The following is a 25,233-nucleotide window of genomic DNA, read 5'->3' as shown; positions in this document are numbered from 1 at the left end:
AAAGGCATGGAAGCTTACATATGTAGGTACAAAAACACAAGTCCACAATAATTCAGAAATTCTAGAAAGGAAGGGTGGGTGTATTTCTAAGTATCCAATAGTTATGGGCATTAAGCCAAGAGTAGTTAGAAAATTCAGCTTCTAGGACAGGTGCTGAAGAGCTCATTCATGCAGAACAGCACTTTGTGCCTCACATCATTCATGCTGTAAATCACAGCACTGCCCTGCCCTGGAAATCATCCAGCTCATCCTCTCCATCACTGAGGAAAAGAGCTGTTGAGCTAGAAATGCAGAAAATAAATATTAATAAAAACGAGGGAATTTTCCATAGAGAACTGCTGAAAATACTGTATCATACCAGTATCAGTTTCTTGCCCAAACACTCTTGTAACAAAACCTACTCAATATGTAAATTTAATTGGATAACTTCTGTACAAGCAAACATCTATTAAAGGATTAAGTATCCATCCTCACGTAATTGCTTGGGATTTATTCTTATCATTAGAATTATTAGTATAGATAAGAAAACTTAATCAGGGACTATAATTGTTCTCTTTATTTCACATGTACAAATATATATCTGGTTTATTTTAGGAAGCCATGCAAATGTAGACTTGTAACACACTCTATGTATCTATATGAAAAGTACCAGATTAAACAATCTGAAATTGCTTGTTAATAGCTTTCATCCTGACACTCTAAACTGCCAGTGCTTTGCCTGAGCTGAACAGAACTCATTCAGACAGTGAAACACTTCAGAGAACACCTTATATAGTGCACTCCATACACGGTGTAAGAGACACTGAGTTATTCCCACAGGTGTGTGCTGAGGATCACCGTGGTCAATAATTCTATCTCAACGCCTTCAAAAGCCTCCAATGCCCCTCAGGAAAAGGCCATTCAATCTCTCCTCCAAGCTGGGAAGAAATCAGAAAGCATCTTGCTGTACTCATCCTAAGGCACAGCTGCAGTACCAGCTCCAAGTGTAAAGTTTGAGCCTCACTGGCTTCAGAGCAGCCCCTGAGATTCACTGAGCAGTTCTGCTAAACTCAGGCTGCTGCTGATTGAAACAAAAGCCATGTCAGAACCGAGCACTCTGGAGCTGTCTACAGTTTCAGGAAGGCAACACTGCAGCAATTTCCAGTCCTGATGTAATCATAACTCTGAGGGTTTGGGGTTTAGGTCTCCCTCTCCCAATCCTTTGGAAGGGTGGGAGAAATTTATGAGCTTTTCAAAGCCTACATACAAATAAATTATGTTGATTTCCATAAACTTTGAATTCCTATGTATTTCTAAAATAACTTCTCTCTATTGTTACAGCTGACATGAATAAGCAGCACTCTATTAAAAAAAAACCCAAACACTTGTACAATGCAATACCCTGCCTCTGCATGAAGTTCAACCAGACAGAGAAGATTCTTTAACGTTACCAAGAGTACAAAAAGGGATGGGGAATAAAAAATAAATAAATCCAGACAGTTCCCGTGTCTGTTTAAAGGACTTGCATGCAGGGTAATAGACCAGTTAATCACTAAAACAGAGTTAAATGAATATTGATCAGAGAATAATACTAAGGAAAAAATTATATCTTTTCAATCAATACAGGAGTTGTCTTGAAGTCCCATAAATAACTTTTAGATAAAATACATAAAAACTAAAATCATTCTGAAATGATTGCTTCAAAGACATCTTGTTCTGCTAAACTAAATCACCATCTCTATTTAATACTGACCTTACAGAGACTGAGCTCAAAAGATGAAATGCCAAAGAACTTCTGAGAAGACAGTACTGATGGCACAAGGTTATCTGCAGGCTGGATAAGGCTTTGAGAATCTTAAGATTGTTGGAAAAAAGGTGGAAGACTGCAGAATCAACAGAACTAATCTGATGGTTATTGGATTGCTCCCTGGGAGACACAGACATCCCACACAGGTCCATTCAAGGCTGGCTGGCCGGCCAAGCCCCTCCTTGGGTGAGTGATTAAGATACAAACACCATTGTGTTCTGATGTTTCAATCCGACATCAAGTGCTCATCTCATTCTTTATTCACATTTCCAAAAAAAAAACCTAAAAGTACATAAGAGAAGGCACAGCACAACTGCTACAGATGAGGACCTAAGAAGAAACACAACAGGAAACAATATACTCCAAATTCCTGGAAAAAACTGCATGGGAGGATGGATACAGGACCTGACAACCACTCTCTTCTACAAACACTGTTCCTACAAGAAGACACTGAAGAGAACTGACAGATCAGAAAATGCATGAGAAAGCACCAGAAAGGAGGAAATGAAAACAAAGAGAAAACCATTGCCATGTAAAAAAGGACCATGAGAAACCCACACATTTAATACTAAACATACCAAGGATGGCACTGAAAGGTACAACAGACAGCAAATCAAGGGGTCAACATAGTTAAGAGCACAGCATTTAAAAAAGAGTGGGAGATATGAAAGCAGAATATGCTTAGCAAAGATATACAAAAATGTAGAAGAGATTAAAAACAGGACTGGGTAAAAGAGAAAGAAAATTGTGAGAGAAGCAGGATATAAAATGGAAGAGAATGAGAAAGCTAGGATGGTGAGAGAAATGCAATGAACTTTTAAAGAACTGGCACAGAGAGCAGCAAAAAGGAAGAAAAAACTTGTGTATCAGTCCAATTGTGAAGTTTTTCAAAGATCCTTGGTAAGGTTTTTTTTCCTTATAGCACCAACTTGGTAAGAAAAGGAAACTCAGAAGTCATGGCACTGAATCAAGGAAACAGGAGAGGAAACTGAATTGTGCAGATTCAGAGAAGGAAGACAATGTGAGCAAGAGATCACCCACTGCTGTTTTCACTAACATTTCGTAGTTATGGGGGGAAAAAAACAAGTATCCAAGTATGCCCAGGGAACAGTGTTCCTCAAGACTTTGTTTCTTACAAAAACACCAGGGATACTAAATGAAAGGGATACCACAAAAGAAAATATGAAAGTTTGCTAAGAGTATGGAATGAAACAAGTTATTAACATTGACTTCTATGGGATATTCTCAAATGTTTTATCCACATAGTGACAGATTTTGCTACAAACTGGGTACACAGTGCACAAGGATAACATTTTATGCAGTTTAAGCAAAAATAACGCACCAGTGCCAATAAAAGAAGCAATCTTTTCCTTTCTATATGCCTGGGTGTCTCCTTGCCTTATTCAGGCAGAAAGTCAATGGGCTTATGTGGTAAAGCAAAGTGAACTGGGAGTCTGGTACAGGCTAAAAGAATTCTGCCAGGTTTTTATGCTTTATTAGTTTTACCTATGTCATACTGTAAACAACACCCTCCATGCAAGAATGAGAAGGGGTGAAAACATTGGTGAACAGTTGGATCAATCTCAGTACTGGCTGCTGCTTCCCAGGAGCAAATGTGTGAAGCTGCTCTTGCCTTTGCCTCGAGGAGAGCAGTGGGACTGGGCAAAACAAGAACCATTCATTTTCTTCTTCCCAGTGGAGATAGCACTGGAGCTCAAGGGCACCCTGGCCAGTGTGTCCCAGTGCACCCACACCTCACACAGTGCACACCTGTCTGTGGAGGAAATGGACACAGACACAAATAATTTTTTTTTTCCTGTTTGCAAAAACATTTTAAGTTTCCATGAATAAATACAAAGGTGACTTTTGAATCTTAAAAGACCCTCTGGAGCTCCTGTCTGTGCAGCTAAAGCTCTGCACTGCTGGCAGGAACAGACAAAGGTGGACAGGCACAGGCAGACCCAGTTGAGCAAATTGTTTTGCTGAGCCAGTCCACTGAAAGTGATGGAAATTATATTTAAAGATGCCAGAAACACTTTCTATGTCTTCTCAAATACCACAAAATACAATTTATTATTATATGCTTGAGTCTGGAATAAAAATAACGTTAACCTACTCATTTTTCTGGAATCCAAGTCCTTATCATATCGCATTATCTCACTGAAATGAGAGTTTAAAATATCCATAATACATTGTTCTAAGACTTGTTTTGGTTATGCATATGAGCTTTTAAAATGTTTTTTGATACAAGAGTGACATATTCTTCCTTTGGCCAGAGCATATTTTGAGCAAACTTTGCCTTTCAACACTATCAGATGCAGGCAATGTACTGACCTTCCTCAGGACTAAGGACAAATTCCAGCACAACAAACAAATGCATGACATGTTTGTCCAAAAAGCTCCACATCTCCAGAATCTACAGCTGACACTGCAGAATGAGGCAGGTCCTCCACCCACCTTCTTCCAATGCTCATTTATATAATAAGCTTTCAAATGAAATGTAAAGGAAGTGAACACCAGCAATGGCCAAGGAGCTCATGAATGTTAGCTGCTCTGAGTGATCTAATTTTAGACAATATTCAATATTTTGTCTTGTAACACAAGCAGTATATATGCCAGAAGAACTCACATTCCAAATATCATTACTTTGGAAAATAACTAAAACAAAACAAAAGCTTCATAAGTAAAATAAATAAAATGTGATCTGTCTCAAGCTAGATAACAAGAAAACTTTAAGGATACTAAGGCAGTACAAAAAAAGAGCAATCAAGATACACCACACACTTGCAGAGAAAAGAGCACTTAAAAATTTCAAAGCATGTGTCACTACCTCTAGCTTTTAACCAGGAAGATAAATGATATAAACACACATCCATCAAATGTCAAAAAAACTCCAGTAGAAAATACAAATATGTTTCCTGAGTTCTATGATGAAATCATTGGCACTAGTCAGCTACTAAATTAGCATCCAAACTGTAGTGAAGATTTCTCTATAAATGAAACATTTCTGGATCTGATTCTTTCCAACTGTATGCTGAGAATGGACATTTACCACATTCTTTTGCTATGAAAAGACATGGCAACTTGCAAAAGTGTCTCTGCTTCATCACAAGCGACGGAGAAGTGATAAAAAAATAAAACTGGCCCTAAAAAGGGACTAGTGGTTCTACTGAAATGGAATGTCTTCCTCTGCTGCATCACGTGCCACGAGGTACTCTGAGGAAATCTATTGAAATGAATGTTGTGACAGCTAGTGTAACTTGATTCATTGTTCATGAAGAAATCAGAGTACAAAGGCACAGAGAATGCATCCATTTATTAAGGAGATGCACACAAGGCTTTGCCTATCCATTCACAAGTTCTGTATTTTCTTTGACTTCAAAGATCTTAGCATTTATGACAGAGAAGAAAATACCCCAGTTCCTAGAACCAATAAAGTACTCCTGCGTTTTCTTTCCTCAGCATCAAAACAAGACTTTGTTCACTCGTTCCACCTCCGGTTACCAGAAACTGCACATTAGAAGATTTCAATTCTTGCAGCCCACAATAAATCCATTTATCAGAATATGCTCAAATTCTTCAAGCTCTGTCTCATCTCACAAGGAACACTCCATTGTGAAGGAGCCTTCTTAGAACTTACAGGCAATGCCCTCAGCCAGGTACAAGAACCAGAGCTGTCAATTTTGAGAAGGACAGCAACTTTCAATGCCTCAACACAACCATGAGCACAGAAGCAACTTCACCTGCAGCTGTGTCAACTGCAGGATGATTGCTGTTTTCTCTCAAAGCAGACTAAAGTGCATGAAAACTTCATGGAAAAATGCTCCAAATGCCACTTTCTCACCTTTGATACCTCTGCTCAGAATTGCATTCAGAAGGAGCATCTAAATACTGTCTCAATAACAACACAAGGTGCCAAAACACCCCAAACACAAAAACTTCACAAGCTGAACAGTGACCACCAGTTCTGTTTCTGACCTGGCATTACAAAGGCAGATACCAGGACTCTGCTAAAAGACTTTTTCTTGATCTAGCTAAATGTAGCAATAAGATATTTTCTCATCTTTAAATAACACCATCCCTTTAAAAGTTTTTCTGTTTCAGTTTGAGACCTCCACCTGGTGCATTGCCATGGATGTGACTTAGTGAGAAATTCTGCCACCAGTGAGAAGCGCTCTTAGGAAGCTAAACCAGCCAGAATTTCTGTTAGCATTCACTAAGGTTCAATTGACCTGGTATAATTGATTAGTTCATTTATTTGCTCTATTCTTTCTGTAGCATATTGACAAAGGTTTCAGACTTAGGCATACAAGTAATTTTATTCTCAATGGAGCAGTCCATTAAAGCCTATTATATCATTAGCACAATGATACACATCTATCTTCCAAGCACTTACATCTATGGATAAATTTTACACTTCTGGTGTAATCCAGCCACATGCCTGATATATTGACTGCACTGGGAAAGTTTTCTTTCTGCACTCAACCACCAAAGTCCTTCTGTTATCATTACTGTATCACAACACCTGATCTTATATTAACACTCATATTGATTTGAATAGCATGAATTAGTTTAAGTACATCAATAGCAGAGTTAAACAGTTCTGCTGTAAGTTTTCAAGGTGGAGTTGAGCAGATTTAGCAGCTCCACAGTGATGAAGGAATCCAAATATTCCTTGCTACCTTCTCTACCAATCATGTCACTCTGTCATAGATGCAAAGCTCACCTGACTGCATCACAAGCCAGTTCAACTCACTCAACTGGCAGTAAAATAATAATTTTTCTTTTATGGTGACTTTTCTTTCAGTTTCTCAGGTTGCTGCCGGGACAAAATGGGAGGAAAGAAGCAGCAGCAGCAGCACATGACACCATTCATGTTATGTTGTGCAGCTTCACCCACCTCCCAGAGATGGTAATACAGAATAGATCCAGTGCTGTGTGCACTGACACTCCTGATTTCAAACCTAACTGGAATCACATTAATAGCACTGCAGCCTCATTTGAGCACTCCAAAATCAATGGGACTAAACCCATTAATGACTTTATCCACAAGTCTGCTTGATACAAGGAAACCTTTTTAGCAGAAAGCAGCTGGATGTCTGGTAGAGGGGTGAAAGGAGACACAAAGTTCATCACATCCAAGTGAACAAAACCTTCAGTACAGATGTAGCAACTCCAAGATTAGATTCTTACCCATTTAAGGGATGCCTATGCTGTGGTGACAGAAATTGCCAACAAAGTTATTTCAAGACAGAAAAGACATGATCCACGTTGGGACTGGTTTATCAGGACAGTGTTCAAACCTGAGCTATGCACCAAAGCTTAGTAAAACAAACCCACGCAAACAAGATGTTCATAATTTTAAAATCACTTTCTCTCAGTCACCACCACACCCAGCCTAGGCAGCCTGCAAGATGATCCACGCCAATGAGCAACACAGAATCCTACAATGGTTTGGGCTGGAAGGGACTTGGAAGGGACTTTAAAGATCATTTAGTTCCAACTCCTGGCCATGGACACCTTCCACTATCCCAGGCTGGTCTGAGCCCCATCCAGTCCAGTCTTGAACACTTCCAGAGAAGGGGCAGCCACAGCTCTGTGAGCTCTGTGCCAGAGCCTCACCACCCTCACAGGGAAGAATTTCTTCTCAGGGCTTAAGCTAAACCCAATCTCTCAGTTTGAAGCCATTCCCTCTTGTCCTACCTCTATAGTTCCCAACAAAGAGTCCCTCTCTGGTTTCCTTGTAGGTCCCTTCAGACACTGAGCATGCTGCGAGGTCTCCATGCAATCTTCTCTGAACAGCCCCAGCATTCTCAGCTTGTCTTCACAGGAGAGATGCTCCTGTTCTCTTACCAACTTTGTGGCCTCCTCTGGACCTGCTCCAGCAGCTCCATGTCCTTCCTACGCTGGGGACACTGAACTTACACAGCACCCCAGGTGAGGTCTCACAAGAGAGGACAAGAGGGACACAATCACCTCTCTCAAGATGCTGCCCACCCTCCTTTGGATGCAGGAGATTTCCACGGTACCCTGGCCCCTTGCAGAAATGTTCCATTACTCCATAAATTAAGTTGCTTGGCTTAGTGGGAGCAGGATACCTTCTGTTTAAAGCAGCGTCACTCACAGAAACCGAAGCCTTCGACAGTTTACAGTGTTCACCTGGCCACACCCTCGGTTGTATCTAATTATCTCAAACATTACCTAATGAAACTGTTGCAGCAACCAGAACTATAGCAAAGAGACAGCAAAACTCAGCCCGTCGGTGCAGACAGCCCGACAGAGCACTGAGAACTTGCATGCAAAGCACTGAATCACTTACAGCTCCAAGTGTTTGTCCCACAAACACTTTTGGTCACTGTACTTTGAGTTTTCAAATCAGGAGAACAGTTGAAGCAGCTTAAGATGACAAATCCCCTCTCCCTCCAGAACCGACCAGTCAAGTGTTAAATTTTCAATTTCAAGACAGTGGATTGTTCATCTACACAATGAAGCTATTTGACAGACGAACCTCTACCTGCAAACTTACACAATGTGCCAGGAGATGCTCAGCTGCTGAGCTACAGCTTATACCCAGAGACAGAAACAATCAGAGAATCAGAAAATCGTCAAGGTTGGAAGACACCTTTAAGATCATCAAACATCCTAAACACCTCTGAGGATGTTAACTCCACCACCTCCCTGGGCAACCTATTCCAGTTGCCTGAGCACCCTAACGATTCCACAAAACCTACACCGACAGCAGGCAATACACCACACAAAACTGCATCCACAGGGAAAAAAAAAAAACAAAAACCAACAAAACAACCCAGTCATATCTTTATGCCTCCAACAGGCACAGAGAATGGCAGCGATGAAGTCAGAGAGCGCTCGGGGCAGATGCTGCCGGGGATGTCAGGAGGACTTTGAGCGGGCAGACACCGAGCGATGCCGCAATGCCGGGGCAGGACGCCCTGGCACGGCACCGGCACGCATTTAGCAAAGCGCACATTTAAACTTTAAAAGCGCCGTCCCGGTGTTCGGGCCGGCTCCGAGAGCAGCGAGGCCACCCCGGGCTGTGTTTCTGTTTGTCCGCAGAAACACCCGGGATCGGCGGTTTCCCCCAGAACGCGAAAAGACAACAGCGAAAAGGAGCACCCCAACCCTCTCCGTTCACCCGCCACCTCCCGGTACGCCAAGCAGCGGAAAACAAATTAAAACTAAGATAAGAAAGAGACTTAACGGGTGAAGCGGATGCCGCGGAGACGCCGGAGCCGGGCGGAGCGGCCGAGCCAAGTGACAGCCGGCAGCTCCTCGGGCCGGGCCCGCCCCGGCCCCACCTCGCCCGACGCCCCGGCGGGGCGGCACCGCCGGCCGAGCGCGGCCTGGGGCGGCGGCGCGGGCCGCTCCCGCCGCCTCCTCACCTGGTGGACGCCCGCTGCGCCGGCGGCAGGTCGCGGCACATCCCGCGGAGGGCGGGCGGAGGGAGGGCGGCCCGAGCCCGGTGCGCGGCCCGTCAGCGCCCGCTCAGCGCCGCCATTACCGGCCCGCAACTGACACGGAGCGGCGGCGGCGGCGGCGCATCGGGAACTCTCGCGAGAACCGGTCCGCCGGCTGCCGACCTTCCCAGCATGGCGCCGGCCCGCCGGGCTCCCTCAGCGCCCGCCGCCATCTTGGGTGCGGCGCGGCCGCCCTGCCCTGCCCTCCCTCATTCTCCGGGGTTTCCCTCGGAGCTTGTCTTTTCCCCTCACAGTTCTACAGGCTTGACCTGCCGGGTCAGTCCCCTCGCGTTTCTTATGCAGAGCCCTGGGTGTTGGTGCAAGGCCAGGACTTGGCAATGCTAATTAAACCCAGCGCTGATGTTGGCATTCCTGAAGCGGCTCCAGCCGAAACTAGGGCGCCGCTTTTTAGTCATTTGTGTTCATAGCCTTCATCTTTACAAAAATAATTTTTTTTTTTGTAAATGAAAGAGTCTCCAATTACACTCTCCCAAATTTAAATTTAAATAAACATTTGCAGAACTTCAGAGACATGACTGAGTTCCACGGGCTTAATTTCACTTTTATCACTCATTATAAACACGAATTAAGAATTTGTTAGTATACTGACTTCTAATGCATAGATTCCACCCCGAAGATGCATTAAAACCACCCACGCTTCAAAAATAGGTCTAAGATATTATCCAGCTATAGCAAATTATTTCCACTGAAGAAGGAAAGTTATTAGAATAGGATAAAAGAATTTCTTCCTACAGTTATTTTGGGAATGCTCCCTTCAGGGCCTGTCTACAACTTCCCCAGTCTGGTTTTCAGTCATTAGTGTGATTGTTTGGTGCCAAATTTCTTGGGGGAGCACGGGGGGTGGAGAGTTATCAACGCCAAACACTAAAGGATCATGGTAACTACCATGATAACTACTTTTTTTAGTTCACTAGAAACGATTTATCTATTTGTACATAGCCTCTCCTCTGGTAAATGATCATCATTCTGCATATAAGTTATTCCAGTATGAGAACATCATAGGAAAACACCCTAAATACTGAGAGATTACAGCTATGAAGTTTAGGCAATGCAGAATTTAATCACATTACAATTACAGGATTCTCATTTAGCTTTAATTTGGGTCTTTTACATATACAAACTAATTACAGAGTACATTTTCCTGCATAAACATACCTCCTTTGAAAGAAGAGGTCAATTCAAGATGTCAGTGGTTAAACCTTTGGAAATTATTTTTATTTCCAGCACTCTGCAAATTGGACTGGAAATGGTCAAAGTGCTCCTAGGGCACTTTTAAAATTATTTTTATTTTATAATTATTTTGATTTTGCCAGCTGAGGGGAAAAAGTGCCTGAACATGGAAAGACAAGCACAGGTCCAGTGGGAAAGAGTGGCAAGTAGTGCCAGATTCCCTCCTGAGCTCTCAAAGAGCAAACTCGCTGCTCCCAAAAGCAGGAGACTGAAAGTAATAATAATTATAATAATAATGGCAATTTCAGTCAATGAAAACAATATTACTGCAATGTATGGGAGCCCTGATTGCAGACTAGGGCAAATGAAATTATTATATTCCCCATCATCACATAGTGTTTGCTTAAATTTACTGCTTAATATTGCTGGACTGGCAGCCTATTTAAATTATTCAGCACTTTCGTAATGTACTGCCTCTTTAATTATGCTTTTAAACATAGTTTCTCTTTTCTGCTTGGAAGCAGTTAGTCTAGTTTCACGCTCCTCCTTCTCATCTCCAGGCAAACTAGGCATCACATTAGGATTTTCTCAAACATGGAAATCATTTGGTTTAAATGGAATTAAAAGGCAGTGTTTGTATTCGGGTTTTGCTCCTGTTTGCTCTCTGTACCTGCCAGTGGAACCTGACTGGTTTGAGAGTGAATCTTTGTCACTTTCAAAGATTCCCTTGCAGTGAAGTAGAAAGCTCTGATGGCCAAACACCTGACACGAGGAGAGAAAGAAAAAGACATTCTTGTGGAAAACACAGTCACCTTGTGAAATTCAGAAATAAAAAAAAGCTTTTACCTGCATACAGCCCCAGGTGAGAGGACAGGAATGCAGGAATGGAACCCTCTGCAGCTGGAGGAGCTCCCTACAGGGCAGAGCACGGCAGGGAACAGCAGCGAGCGCTGCTCTGGTGCTGGATGGAGACACTCAGTAAGGGCAAAGCAAAGAGCCACATTCTCATCTTTCACTCACTCGCTTATTGCAGCTTTAAGAAAGAGGTTTGGAAAGTTTTCCACTCCACACTGTTCTTGCACACCCCTTCTAAAATTAGAAAGGGGCAGCTGGCTCCTGCAGCCCAGAGCCCCCGGACTCCCTCCCCCCTTTCCCTGACTGACGTGGCTCCCAAGAGCCACGGAGGAATTTGGGGAAGGGTGCTTCCACCTGTTGGACATGGAATGAGATTTTCCAGGCACACAATTATAAATCCAACTGTCAGGAGCTGACAATAAAACAGGACACAGGACAGCTGTGAGGACTACAGGGCACCCCCCCTCCCTGCTCTGTACTCCTAGAACTTTGCAGTCCATCTGACAGCAGAAACAATGCATGAAAAATTGTTCTCTTATGAAATCAAGGCATCACTTCAGATTTCTTCCCACAGTTTTCCAACTGTAGCACAGGGTCCTAACACAGAATCTGGCAAGTTGTTCATGTATCATTACACCCCTCCAAAATCAGATTCTTTTTCCTAAATGCAGCATGCTGGCCATTGCACTGCAGGTGGTGCATATAGCTGTGTCCTGTACAGCAAATAATTTTATGCTGCCTTCACATGGAGCTCTCACCTTACCCTTTGTATTCAGCTCAAGCTGGATTTTTTGTTCAAAACAAATATAATTTTCAAAAACAAGGATATGAAAGCCACAACTTATTTTTTAATTTAATTTGCAGAAAGAGTATGATTTTGTTGATGTGGAAAAAAAAAGGGGGGGGGGAAATTAATTATTTTTTCCAAACCTGCTTAGCATGCTCCACACTCAGCACAGCATGACTCAGAGCAGGGTGTGAGAGACGAGGTAACACCACTGGGCAGTGCTTTGTTCTGGGTCCCTTCCACAACAGCCACTGCTGAAGGCAGTAAGGTATTTCCATCCCACAGGTGCCCACAAGTGGCAGCAGGAGAGGGGCCACACTCCCCCTTCCACCTACAAGGGACTCTCACCAACTGCAGCTCCATCTGCTCACAACCCAAGGAGCACTTTGACCATTTCCAGTCCAATTTGCAGAGTGTTGGAAATCTTGTCTGCAGCTGGTTCAGCCCTCCCCCAAAAGATCATGTTCTACTCAAAAGTTTTTTTGCTAAAGGCCACAGAAGAAGGAAAATCCCCTTCTTGGTCTCAAGGCCAGATCTGGTGTCGTTGCTCTGTAAAACCACATTTTTTCTGTCACAAACTAATTTCCTGATCTGCTGACAGTCAGGGTCACTTCAACTTCACAAGTGAGATTTCTCTAGAAGGAGCCAAACTATTTTGCAGTTTGGAAAACATCAAATGGCTCCATTTGCCCCAGGCAATGAAATAATTATACAAGGAGGATAGTAATCAGCTGCCTGTGAGGAACACAGACAGACATTACTCTTCACCTCTGGCTGAGTAGGAGTTGCTTAATGAGCTCTGCATTAAGTACCTGTGGATATTTAATGAGAGCCTTTTAAGGACAAAGCCACAATCAGCTACAAAAGGACCTGCTGCTTCAAGAGCAGGGAGAGTCTTCTAATCCTGAGCCTTTTCCCCTCCTATGGAAGGACTATATAATCTTGGTTTTAATTTTTTTTCAGACTAAGCAGCACAACATATTTAGAAGTACAGCTTTGTAGGCTTTCCCCACAGTTCACAACAACAAAAAGATTTTCCTTTGGCTAGAACAACATTAAGTCTTCAGTTTCCAGATACCTTCCTACTTTCTCTTGAACCAGGAATACAGCTCTTTAATACCTACAAGGAAGAGAAGTTTTAGAAACAGAAAATGACCTGTATTAAATATGTTTTAATTGTATATGTGTGCAATCTCCTGTCTTTATATTGCAACTTTGTCTTCTTTTTTGTGGTGGCCAGTTCTGATAATTTTTTTTTAAAGTTACTTTTCAGTAAGACTGTCCCTCCAATCAGTTCACAGTGCACTGGTTTGTACACCAAAAGTACAGAACATCCAGCCAGGAGTGGAACAAGGATGAAGTCATCCCTTTTGTCAGCTACTGACTCTTGTACTGGGCTAATGAAACAAGTGAACCATATCTTACCATTAGTTCCAGCTGGAATCAGAACTGGGGAATTAGTACAAGAACACCAAGTAAAAGACAATTCACAGCCATTTCCTCACATGTTCCCTGTCAGACAAAAGCCCTGATATTATGAAATACATGCATCTGCATCCCAGTATCTACCACTCCACTCAAGTTTCTTAAAAGTTCTGAATTTTGCAAAAGGTTGTATTTTAGGCATCTGTAGTTGGTCAAAGGTGAATGAGCAATTTAAACATGGGGAAAAAAAGTCTGACCACTTAAAATTCAGTGGGCAAGTCTTAAAACAGCTTTAGAAAACAAACAAGTATGTTTATTTTGAATCATTACTAAAATAGTTTACATAATATACAAACAAATATGCTATGAGGACAAATTTGAAAATAAGTCACAGTTCTTTTTTTTAATAAAAAGCATTTGTCCAGTGAAATGTTCAAAATGTAAATGCCATCTTTTCCTTCCTGAGCTATTAAACATCCAGAACAACAGCACTTCCACGTCTTCTTATTGTTTTTATTTCTACTCATTAAAATAGGAAGCATTATCCATTGCTGGCTCTCAATAGTTAGAACAAGTCCAGCTCTGGTTTAAGTGACCACTGCTCTGTGTCTCCCAAACTTCTTCTGCTCTTTTATTTGCTTCAGATGATTTTGATCAATTTCTCTTAACACCCCCAACCTTGCCTAGCCCTAGAAGCTCCAGCTCCTCAACAGGTTTTCCTGGTTGAAAATGTTTTTATTTTTGTTTTTGCAACAGGACAGTTCAAAGGGCTTGTGAATGAAGGATGGGCCAAATCTCTCAGCTGCTACACGAAAACATCCTATTAATTTGAGAGCATCTTCACACATTCCTTCATACTCAATAAAACCAAATGGACATGGACCAATGGCTCAGAGCATGAAGTAACAGCAATGAAATGGAAGTGCTGCTATTCTCTTTTTTTTACCCAAAGTATTTAACAATAGAAACAGGTACTTGTGAGAAACTCTTGACACGAGAGACTAAAAAACATTTTAAAAGCATGCTCTGCAAATCTGTTCTTTGCTAGAAATTTATACAGCAAGCAGCCAGCCATACATAGATACAAGAAGTTATTTTTTTAGGATATCAAGTACCACAAATAAATAGATTCTCTCAATGCAAAAATAATGATCTTAGTAAAAGGAGAAATAAACGATGTCTTCCTAAAGTTTTGTTTGGAAAGGAGATAGTATGTACATGGGGATGACATTTTATCATTTCCATCCAAATTTTACGACTTGCAAAACTTTGGAAAAGCGTAGAGAACTCCTGCAAGCAGCCAGGCAAAGAGGTACTGAGGAATTATTTAACTGACATTACTGAATTTAAGCAACCTTTGTACCCCATCTTTTCTCTTTCCCCAGAACTGTTTGGGGCAGGCTCATTTAAGGGAAGAAATGCTTGCTGAAAGGTTCTCTACAGGTCACAGATCTTTCAAGCAATTTTGCTACTTCTGCAAATGGCCAGAGATAGCTGACACCTATGTTGTGATCCAATGGATCAGGAAGAAGCTTGTGCTTAGATTCACATCACTTAATCATCATTTTTAGTTTATTTCTTATGTTAGAAGTAAAGTAAGCAATCGTGGGAGATGAAGGTGATGGCTTTACATTGTTACCTTGTCAAATGTGATACCAGCTTTATGCACCACCAGAAAAGGATCCTCACAGCAAAGCCAACAGTGCTTCAACACAGGTTCAGAGGCAGATGAGTGACTCTGAACTGAGGCACAGCAATGTTCAGCTCCAGGATACCAAGGCTGAATGCATCACTGAATACAATTTACCAACAAGTTCCTTGCTTACACTCTGTAGTTTACTTAGAGAAGTCTCAGTTACTTCAGCAGAAACAACTCTGCCAGTTGGTGGAAAGGCTCTGCACAGAAAGGACTGGTTTGCTGCTGCCTGAGCTCAGCAGCCACACTAAGTTCTTCCCTGCTCTGCCTTGCAACACACATTTTGTGTCTTCCTCCTCTCCCAAGTGCTCTCCAGCAACTTTTATGTGCACCCCTCTAGAGGGAGGCCCTTTTCAGGCCAAACAGGCAACACAAGATGAGATATCCGGCTCCACAGTCCACTCAGCTTATCTGTGTCCATGCCATTGTAAGAACTAGGAACATCTGAACTGGTGAACTTTGCCCAGAGGAAATCCCGGACTTTCTCCTCCACTTCTTGAAAGGTGAGGCCCTTTCTCAGCGACTGCTCATCCAGGAGAACTGTCAGCACAAGGGCCACGTCCTTAAACGCTGCGTTTTCATGGTCACAGTACTTGTAGAAGATTAAGGTGGAGCCTGCAGGCAGTGACTCAAATCGATGCACCACTGCCACCTTCTTGCCTTCACTGAACCCAGAGCTGAGCTCTGTGTCCACCTCCAGCTTGACAATGTCACTGTCCAGCACAGCCTTGTCCACCCCGTCGATGCTGATTGTGGTGGCATTCTGGGACGAGGCAAAAGCATTGGCAATCTCGTTGCTCAGGCACCTCAGGGCCTTCTCAGCTTCCTGGCCAGCTGTGAGCAGCAGGATTGCAGGCTCCAGATGCACATGGGAAGAGTTAAGACGTTTCTCAAGGGACACACGGGCTTTTCTCCACAGTCTGGGGTCCTGGCTTTGGTAAGTATTTTTTAGTTTCTCCATCCGGGCCCGAAACTCTTTCAGAATTTCAGCATCTCTCCTTGAGGAGGTTCCACCTTGAATTCCACTCCACAGGATGTAAAGCAATGGGGCACAAATTAACAGAACCAGTAACAAAGTCCACATCTTGTGAAATCCATTCTGTGATTCGCTGTCATCTATAGAGAGATGGAGCAAACAAGAAGAAAACAATGTTTTAAAAGGCATCAGAAGTCAACAAGTGAAAGGAAAATAAGAGGAAACAGTGAAATGATCCCATTCTCAATACTGGTACAGTAGCTGAAGAGCATAGAAAAGATGATCTAGTTAAAAAAAACCAAACCACAAAACAGAGAACAGAGTTTTGAAATCAAGCCACATTGTGAATTGACAACATTAAAAAAAAGAACATTTTTACATATTCCCACATTGACTGAGACTAAATTAGACCTTCTTCTGAAAAAGGAGCTCTTAAAGTTCATCAGTATTCCATTCACTTTAATAAAATCCAAACTAAGAGCTTAAAATGGTTCTGAAAAAGGTCAAAGCTTCTCCTACATTTACGGCCTGCAGAAAAGATCCTACAGAAAACCTGGCTGCACCAGAATCCTATTCCTATTCTTTCCTATTCCCTTAAGATAAAAATAGTTCCTGCAGCAATTTTTGCATCTCAGACACTGGTGGTCAACACTACCACAGAACATTGTGGCCTTTGGAGCAGTGAGCTTCACAAAGTACACACAGCACACAACGTACATCAAATATCAGATATTTTGATTTGGTTTCATATTTGAACAGTTAAATAACACTTGTTTAACATACTACAAGCAAAAGGCTCTGCAAGCAAAAGGATTCTGTTCCCAGTAAAATGAGTGACAAAATACACCAATCTTCCTGGAAACAGGAAGAACTGCATTCCTCTTGTCACCCTTTTACACCCCAACTTTTATCAGGACAACAACCCAACAATAGTTAAATAACATCACCACTAGCCCTGCCTCAGTTTTAATCTTGTAAACATTACAGATAAAAGACCTCAAATTCAGGTGAAAACGTTATCCTTTATACAACACCCTTCCTTCCTTCATGCTGATGACACATCCCAGCAAGCAAATCATCTGTTCTAGCAAGGACCCTCAGCTTCACACCAACTCCCAGGAACTGAAATACTTGGAAAGGCATAAAAATGGTTAAATGTTACACAAGCATGAAACAGAAGTGAAAGCAGAAGTCTTACTTTTGGCCAGAGGCTGTGACTGCTTCTCTGTTCTGGACTGATACCGAGATTTACTTCTGCCTGTTAAGAGATTAAGAAAGCAACATGAGAAGAACACTAAGACAACAATTATGACCAATCTTCCAGCAGGGAGTTGAAATCACCAAACTGCATTATTTTCAGCGAAAACTTCTACATGCAAAATTGCACAAAGCTTACAAGAAGGGTAACAAAGCACCCTGCTGAACCAAACCCAGTCCTGCTAAGCTGGAGCAAAGGTGAGGCTGTCACCTCATCCCCATCCCCAGGTGGGGCAGGGTCAAGTTCAGGGTTTTCAGTTCCTTTCCAGACCATTCTCCCCCTTGTGCTCAACAGAATTATCTTGAACAAGGAACATGACACCTTCACCACTGTCACCAGCCTGAGAAGTTCCACTCCACTGTCAGAGCAAATCTCAATCCCTGCTCTTTGCCAAATGCCAGCTCCCAAACCATCCTCACAACCTTGCCTAGAAAGCACAAGTCCCCAGTCTACCACAAATCACCCCCAAGGATTCCCAACTCTTGAAGAATTATGCAAATAAAACTCCATTTCAAGTACAAGGTGATAAAATGGAAGAGATTTAACAAGCTGCTATTTTCTGCACAAGAATCCCATGTCCCAGTTAAGTTTCCTGATTTTGCTCAAGAATTTGAGAGGCATAAAAATGGAAACTTAATTAATGGACACACTAGATAAATAACAATGCAAGACCTAAATAGAAAAAACAAAGCAAAATGTTAAATGCACAGTCTTCTTTTCCCTCTCCATGTAGCTTGGGTTGGAGGCCTGCTTCATCAGCAGTCAGTTTCTTGGGATGAGTTATGCTTTTAAAGCAAAGTGCAAGATTTCAACTTCAAAATATACTTTTGGTCTATTTAAATGGGCTCAGACAGCAAAGTACAAGAGGCATTATCCATAAAGTCTTATGAACAACTTTCCCAAGAGACCAGTATGAATATATACTGTGTAATTTTTGGTCAGCACGTTTTCTACATTTAGCCAGGTAATTAAAAAGACAGGAGAATTTATGGCACCTTGTTGAACAGCAACTGGTTCAAAGCTGAAGGCTCTTTAATATATAACCAAATCAGGACACTGTCAATGGCACTATTGAGAATAAATTGAACAAACATACCCTGCACTAGTTATTTAAAGACACTGAAATAAACTCCATAACCTTGTTTCTGTACGAATGCAATTGCAGAAGGTGCTAAAAGCAGCTCTGGTTTAAGCTGGGGCTTAACTGGCTTAATGAACTGCCCTATTCTGTAATTTCAACCCCCTACCCCAAAAGGGCACAGCCATGGAGCTTGTCCTGGCTAAGCTTATCTCAATCTTCTAAGAGTTAACAGCTCAAAATCACCTCCATTCTGTAATACAGCACAGTGCAGCTCTGTTTGCACAGAGCAGGTTTCATATTTGGGTGACAGCTGTAACTCATGCACTAAAGGAAAAAATAATTCAATCAACAGTCTAAAACGAAATCCTACTCTGCCTAAGAATTGTGCATTGTTTACAACAAAATTTGCAGAAAGACCCAGTAAATTTTGTCTTGCTTAATTCAAAAAGTCTAACTTCTGCAGACACCTTAAAGATTTCAGAGTTTTCAGTCATCTTCCAAAGTTCTTCACCCTACACCCAACTACCAACTCCTGCAGCACCTGAAGTGACACAAAAAAGTAAAACTACCAGACAAGATAGAACTCTCTGCATCAATTCGTTTTTCAAAGGCATTTCACAGATGTGCAGCTACCACAAGATGAACTTCTCTTCCTGATAGCATCATGGTTTAAAAAAAACAAAACCAAACAACAAAACCAAAAAGAAACAAAAAACCAAGCAACCCCTGCAGGTTGTTCAGAATGAAATTTGATTTACAAAACTTTGTTTATCTGTATCTAAACCTGCTGAGGATAGAAACAAGGACCAAGACTTTACTAAGAATTCAGAACATTTTTTTTCAAGCATTCTTCCAACAGGAAAAAAAAAAGGCAAACCCAAAAAATCCCCCAAAAATCTGAAACACTGGGAGTCATTAGATGAGCAGACTGGATTTTGCCAGCAAAGAAAAAATATTGCTCCTTTTCAGGAATATAGAACAACTAATTCAATCACAGCACAGCAAGCCACCACTTCTCAGGGAAAGGAAAAAAGGGAAGGTTTGTGTACAAACTAACATTCACTGCCACCAAAAGGTGAAGGTTTTGTCCCCCTCCTCAGCTTACCCCACAATGCCTCTACTCCATGCTCTGCACTTACTGTCCCATGAGTCAACTCCAAAAAGAAAAATAAAAGAGAAAGTGGAGCATTTTCTGTGGTCAGCAAGCTGAATAACCTCATAGAGAGGCACTGACTGGAATATGCTGCCTTCTCCAGTTTCTGTTTGAATCTGCCTCCTGAGTGCATGCCCATCCTCCCAGACAGTGTCCCAGGGCACAAGAAAAACCAGAAGCAGAGGAAAAGAAAATAACTCTGTCCTTTTCATCTAATGACAGGAGAAGACTAGGTTCTCTTGTTTTACTTACTCTGTGCTGCAGAAGTTGAGTAGCACTCTTGATTTTTCTCAAGGAAGTCAGCCTTTATTTCTGAAAGCAAAGCACAAGTGGAAGAACTCAGTCACCACACCAGAGATCAGAAGAGGACAGACCAACCATACATGCTTCTGGCTCTTTCTATGAAATCCTCAAGGCTAATCAGGGCAGGAGGATATGCTGTGCTGCCAAACCAAGCCTGCAGCATAGGCACAGCCTCTTGGACCTCTCTGAGCTGGAGAAAGTTACTCTTATCTATTAGAAAGGGCTTAATTTGGCTCTTCACCCCAAGGCTTTTGACAACATGACAAATCATTCTTCTTATGGCTTCTTTTAAAAAGACACGTAACTTCCTTCTGTGGCTAAAAATAATCCCATTTTTTTTTCTCACTGTATCTCCCCATTGCTTCTGCAATACACATGGAGAAAAATCTCTGAGCAATGAGCAAAGTGCTCCCTCACCTTGAACTTACTTGGTGTAGTCACTCCCCCTGCTGAAGTCAAAGATAATTCAACTCTTTAGAAAAAAGAAGAGTCTCAGTTTTCCTTGCCTGAGGCAATTAAAGATCCACTCTCATAAGTTTTTTGAAGCAGGGAAAAAACTTCTTTCTGTTTTGCTTTTCAAAAACCACACAGTTGGATATTTATCAACGTTGAAATCTGCCTTTTCTTGAACTTTAGGGTTTTCCACCCAAGCAGATCATCATCCTATTATAACCAGTTTTACTTTGGCTCAGGCAGGAGTACACACTGAAACGATCTTCTTAAAAGAAACCCTTTTTCATCCATTCAGATTTCAACTCAAAAACTTCCCCCTTTTCTAAAAGAACTGAATGATTGTCATTTTAATACATTTAAGCAATCATTTGTTACACCATGGAAGAAGTAGTGATAAAAGCTGTTACCTTTTAATGGTGCAGAAATGTTTGGTTTTTCAGTTCTGTTACTATCATGAGCCTTTGCATTTTCCTTTACTGTATTCTCTTCAAAGTAAACAGTAGTACCACCTGTCAGGAGCAAAAAAAGAATAAAAAGAGGATTGGCAAGATCATGAATCTGAAGGACCAAGTTGTAGTTTTGGAATACCCATGACCTAAATCAGTGATTTTCCAAGTTGTGAACTCCCAAAAGTTACTCTCTTAAAATGCAACAAAAAGCAACTAAGACTTGAAATACTCATGGTAAATTTGAGTTCACTAGAAATACAGCTGTCTACACCACCACACGCTTCTTTAAAAAAAATTTAGGAGTTCTTGGCTTAAAAACATGAATTTTAGGAGCCAAGAAATTCCTTACCCTAAGGGGATTCAGTGTAAACATCATGGGAGTATAGAGAGTTTTTCCCACAGCTTTGGGCACTCACAAACAATAATTGTGCTGTCTTTCTTATGCAGCATTGGGCAGAGGGGAAAAGAGACAGAAGCAAATACAGAAAGTAAGTTCCCTTTGAATGGAGTCCAAGCCATCCTTTAGTTGGGTCTCATTCTCTCCTAATCCATAACAGCAATCTCATTTCACCCCTGAGGTAGGTGGGAAGAATATAAATCAACATTTTTCAGCTGTTTGCCAAATTAGAGAGTCATTCAGCTGTGAAACCCAGGTTAGTTAATGTCATTAACTAGAAAGAGTAAACCCTGTAGGATATCAGAGGTCACAGAGCAAAGGTCAGGGCTGGGAAACCAAAAAGGATAAAGTGCAACCCCAGAACCAAGGGGCTGACAAGAAAAAGCTCAGGTATAGAATAAAAAGCTGTAGAACAGCTGGGGAAGAGAGACTGTGGCACAGCTATCAAGCATCAGCAGAGCAAACAGCAAAGGGAAGAATACAATGTACAATTTTTTTTTCTGACATTCACTCTGGGCCCTTTTACTCTTTTAAACAGCCCAGGTTCCTGCTGGGGTTCAGTGTGTTCCTGCAGCTTTTACCACATGACAAGGGCAATGCACAGCTTGCCACCTAGTGTTTAGTAATTTTATTTCAACTAAGAAAACAGCCTTTTTCTAATGTGCTCTGGCAGTTTCACACACCAGCGTATGTCAAACATACTAAGGAGAAAAACAAAACCACCAGAACCATCCAAACCACAAAAAATGGGAAAAAGCTGTAAGTTTTAAACTATGGTAAGTCACAGGTGCAACAGTTAAGTATTTCCACATGCTTAATGGGGCCCTATGACTGATTTCCCACAAAGCTCCTCACCAAATTATTTTCAGGAATGCTAAACTACATGTCCATAATATTTCACTATGTAGCCAGGTTTTACAAGGAAAATCTCCCTAGTAATTGTGACCAGAAGACCAAAAATATCTATGAATCTAAAGAGGGTTACTCAGGCAGTCCCTACTTTTAATCCCTCTTCCCTTCTTGGCATCAATCACTATTTTTTGTGTTAGAGAGACTTCTAAGAAGTTGTAGAAAAGAAAGGTCGATGTAAGACAACTTCCATGGAGATTGCTAGCACGTATCTTGAGCTCACTGACCTAGAAGCTGCCCTGATTCTAGGCAGGGGTTTTTAGGCTCTTAAAACTCTGCAAGCTCTTCTTAAAGCTCTTAAAGCTTTCCAGCTCCCCAGGCAAGTTGCCCAACCTGTATTTAAAACCTCTTAGTAGAGGCCAGGAACCAGTTTCTCAAGGTGTGGTTTTGCTTCCATTCTGCTCTCAGGGAAGCAGGACAATTCTGCTCCCCCAACAACCCAGCCTGCTTATTGCCCTGCCTCACAGCTCATCCCCTAAACTCTGCAGGAAAATACTGCACATCTACAGATGGGGGAAAACCATTTCTCTGCTGCTATATAAACAATTAAGAGTCTGTTATCATACTTTTACGCCTGTTGTGCCTATAATCCACTACAGCTGCTAAAAGCTGGGGAGGGTGGGAGGGAGAGGAGCCTCATTTTTAGAGCCATCTAATTAAAAACCCAACCCTCAGCTGCACCTCCTGAAGCAGCACAGCCACGTTTAAAACACTGAGCCTATTGTACCCTGTTAGCCACCATGTGGGAGCAAGAGCTTTTTTCATAGACAAACCTCTGTACTTGCCTAAAGAAATACTCATAACCTTCCTCAAGATAAGATTTTTTTTTCTATGCCTCCTGGAAATTCTGCTTCTGGAGCAGAATACAGGCAGGCAATTCTTGGTGACAAAAGATGGAGAACAGTCTCAGGCTAGCCCAACGCATCCCTGAGCACTGTCACATTCCAAAACAGAGAAAAGAGGAAGGAAATACAAGTTATTCACAGTTTCCTGGTGGAATGACAAGCTAAAGCCTCATGACTATGTTACACTGAGTTACCATGTTTCTATAGCTTGGAGGAAGACACGAGTTCCATCAACTAAAGCAACAAGTGGCTGCCACACAGTGCTAACACATCAGCTTGTCCAGCCCAGCGTCCAGGAGCAAGTCCCAGAGCATCCTTGGTGTTTCAAAGGAAGGAAAACCCCAGTTTTGCATTTCCTCATAAACAATGCTGCTCCCAATAAGGAGCACAGCCACTGAGGGATCGATTCTGCAGCTCAGCATATCTTATTTAAATCCTGCCTTTCATAACCAAGCAGTGTTAGTAAAATTTGAATGCTGTGGTAAAGTACTGTTCCAAGTGATGCACTGGGTAAAAACAGCCACCTGAGGGTTTCAGCGTGCCCTGCTGAAAAGGATCGCTCCTCCTCCCATCCCTCGTCTGTGGGGCAAGAGCCACAGCGGGATTTCCTCACCTATGTGCCACGGTAACACCTGCCGAGGAGCCAGAGCCCAATAATCCACATTTCCCTGAGCGTGGGCCATCCCAGCCCCTCAGGAGCTGTGGGATCAGAGCCTACCTGGCGATCTGTACGCTTTTATAGGGGGCCGCGTCAGGGAGTCCGGGGTCCCGAAGTGATGCTCGTCCCCTGAAACGAGACACGGGTGAGGGCACAGCCGGACACTCAGCTGAAGCCCACGGGCCTGAGAGCCTTCCAGGAGCACCAGGCTCACCGGAACGTTTCCAGCGGCGCGGTGCCGTCCCAACACCCCCGGAGGGGAACCACACGGCGCCCGCCCGCCCGCCCCGCTTCGCGCCGCCCCACCGCGCCCTCAACCACACGATCCACCGCGGGCCGCTGCGCCCGCCCGCGCCGCTCACCCTGCAGGGCCGCGCTGTCCACCTCCTCCCCGAGCTCCTCCGGCCGCGCCGCCGCCGCCAGCCGGGGGCTCTTCCGCCGCCGCTTCAGCCCGGGGCCGTCCGGCGGAGCCAACCCGGGGCCGTCCGGCGGACCCGCGTCGTCGTCGCCGCTGCCCACCATGCCGCCCGCTGCCGCGCCGCGCCGCCTGCCCCGGCCCCGTGCCCTGCCGCGTCCTCTTCCCCGTCCGCCCGCCGCCGCCTGCTCGGGCCTGCAGCTGCCGCCTTCCCGCGGCGGCGGGGCGGCTCCGCAGGCCTCACTTCCCGCGGGGCGGGACCCGCGTCCGCCGCTTCCGCCCGCGCCCGGAGCGGCCGCCGCGGCGTCACGTGGTAGCGCGGCCGGTTCGCCATGGCCCCGGCACCGCCCGCGGGGCCAGCACCGGCGCCCGGGTCGGGATCGGGCCCGGGCCCGGCGGGAGCGGCCCCTGCAACGCCCGCCCGGCGGCCCCGCGGCTGCTGCCCCCCAGTGAAAAAAATGCGGGACGGGCCCGGCACCTCCGCTCCCCTCCGCGGTGTTTTCTGTGTGCGAACCGATCGCAACAAGGCCGGGTTTGCATTTCTCGGCGGCAGAAAAGTGTGTAAAATAAGCACAAATAGCTGAATAGCAGAGAGAGGGAACTTGGAGGTTCTTCGAGGGACATGAGATCCTCTGGCATTGATAACACTGCATTACTCTGTTCCTTAGTGTGGGAATCGTTTTGGTTAATCAGATCTGGAATATCTCACTAGGCATTTCACTTTTCTTACCTGCTTGTTCCGATTAATTACTGGTAAACTGGGCTTTTAAAATGTGTTTGATTGCATTCTTGATAAAGCATTTTTACCCAGGCATGTGCTAGAGTTCCTATGGCTGGAAGTTTTCAAGATGCAATTTGAGGGGACTACCAGGTCTCCTCTAAACACCCTCCCTAGCAGATCAAGACCAGCTTGGAAATGAGTATTGCTAAGCAAGTAGAGACCCTTTTACAAATTCACAGAATCACAGAATTTGTTCCTGTTGGAAGGGACATCTGGAGGTCATCCAGTCCAACTCCCCAGCCAAGGCAGGGTCACCTGGAGCAGGTGACAGGAACACGTCCAGGCGGGTTTGGAATGCCTCCAGAGAGAGAGAGAGCCCACACCCTCCCTGGGCAGCCTT

At 43.4% G+C, this 25,233-nt stretch overlaps 2 protein-coding genes across 7 annotated transcripts in view; both read right to left on the bottom strand.

Annotated features, from left to right (window-relative positions):
- The window catches only part of CEP350 (centrosomal protein 350), a 71,922-nt gene extending 60,467 nt beyond the window's left edge, over nt 1–11,455 (bottom strand). For 5 of the 6 annotated variants that reach the window (XM_030953051.1, XM_030953057.1, XM_030953056.1 and 2 more), the window contains exon 1: nt 9,187–9,338. The gene's annotated coding sequence lies outside the window, so the exon portion shown is untranslated. Of the gene's footprint in view, nt 1–9,186; nt 9,339–11,298 lie in introns of those variants that run through there. The other variant, XM_030953052.1, reaches the window with a different exon arrangement.
- A 2,330-nt stretch (nt 11,456–13,785) lies between these two features.
- On the bottom strand, nt 13,786–24,331 carry LOC115906575 (torsin-1A-interacting protein 1-like). Its single transcript, XM_030953853.1, has 6 exons — nt 24,060–24,331; nt 23,758–23,826; nt 20,847–20,948; nt 19,936–19,995; nt 17,390–17,449; nt 13,786–16,331 (listed from the first exon to the last, which is right to left on the bottom strand). The coding sequence occupies exons 1-6, from the start codon at nt 24,217–24,219 to the stop codon at nt 15,538–15,540; spliced, it is 1,245 nt and encodes a 414-aa protein (XP_030809713.1). The 5' UTR covers nt 24,220–24,331; the 3' UTR covers nt 13,786–15,537.
- Between the last annotated feature and the right edge of the window lie 902 nt (nt 24,332–25,233).

The sequence above is a fragment of the Camarhynchus parvulus genome, chromosome 8 (assembly GCF_901933205.1).
Source record: "Camarhynchus parvulus chromosome 8, STF_HiC, whole genome shotgun sequence".
Classification (NCBI taxonomy): Eukaryota; Metazoa; Chordata; class Aves; order Passeriformes; family Thraupidae; genus Camarhynchus; species Camarhynchus parvulus.
The sequence above is the reverse complement of the archived record's forward strand: the minus strand, read 5'-3'. Positions and strand labels throughout refer to the sequence as shown.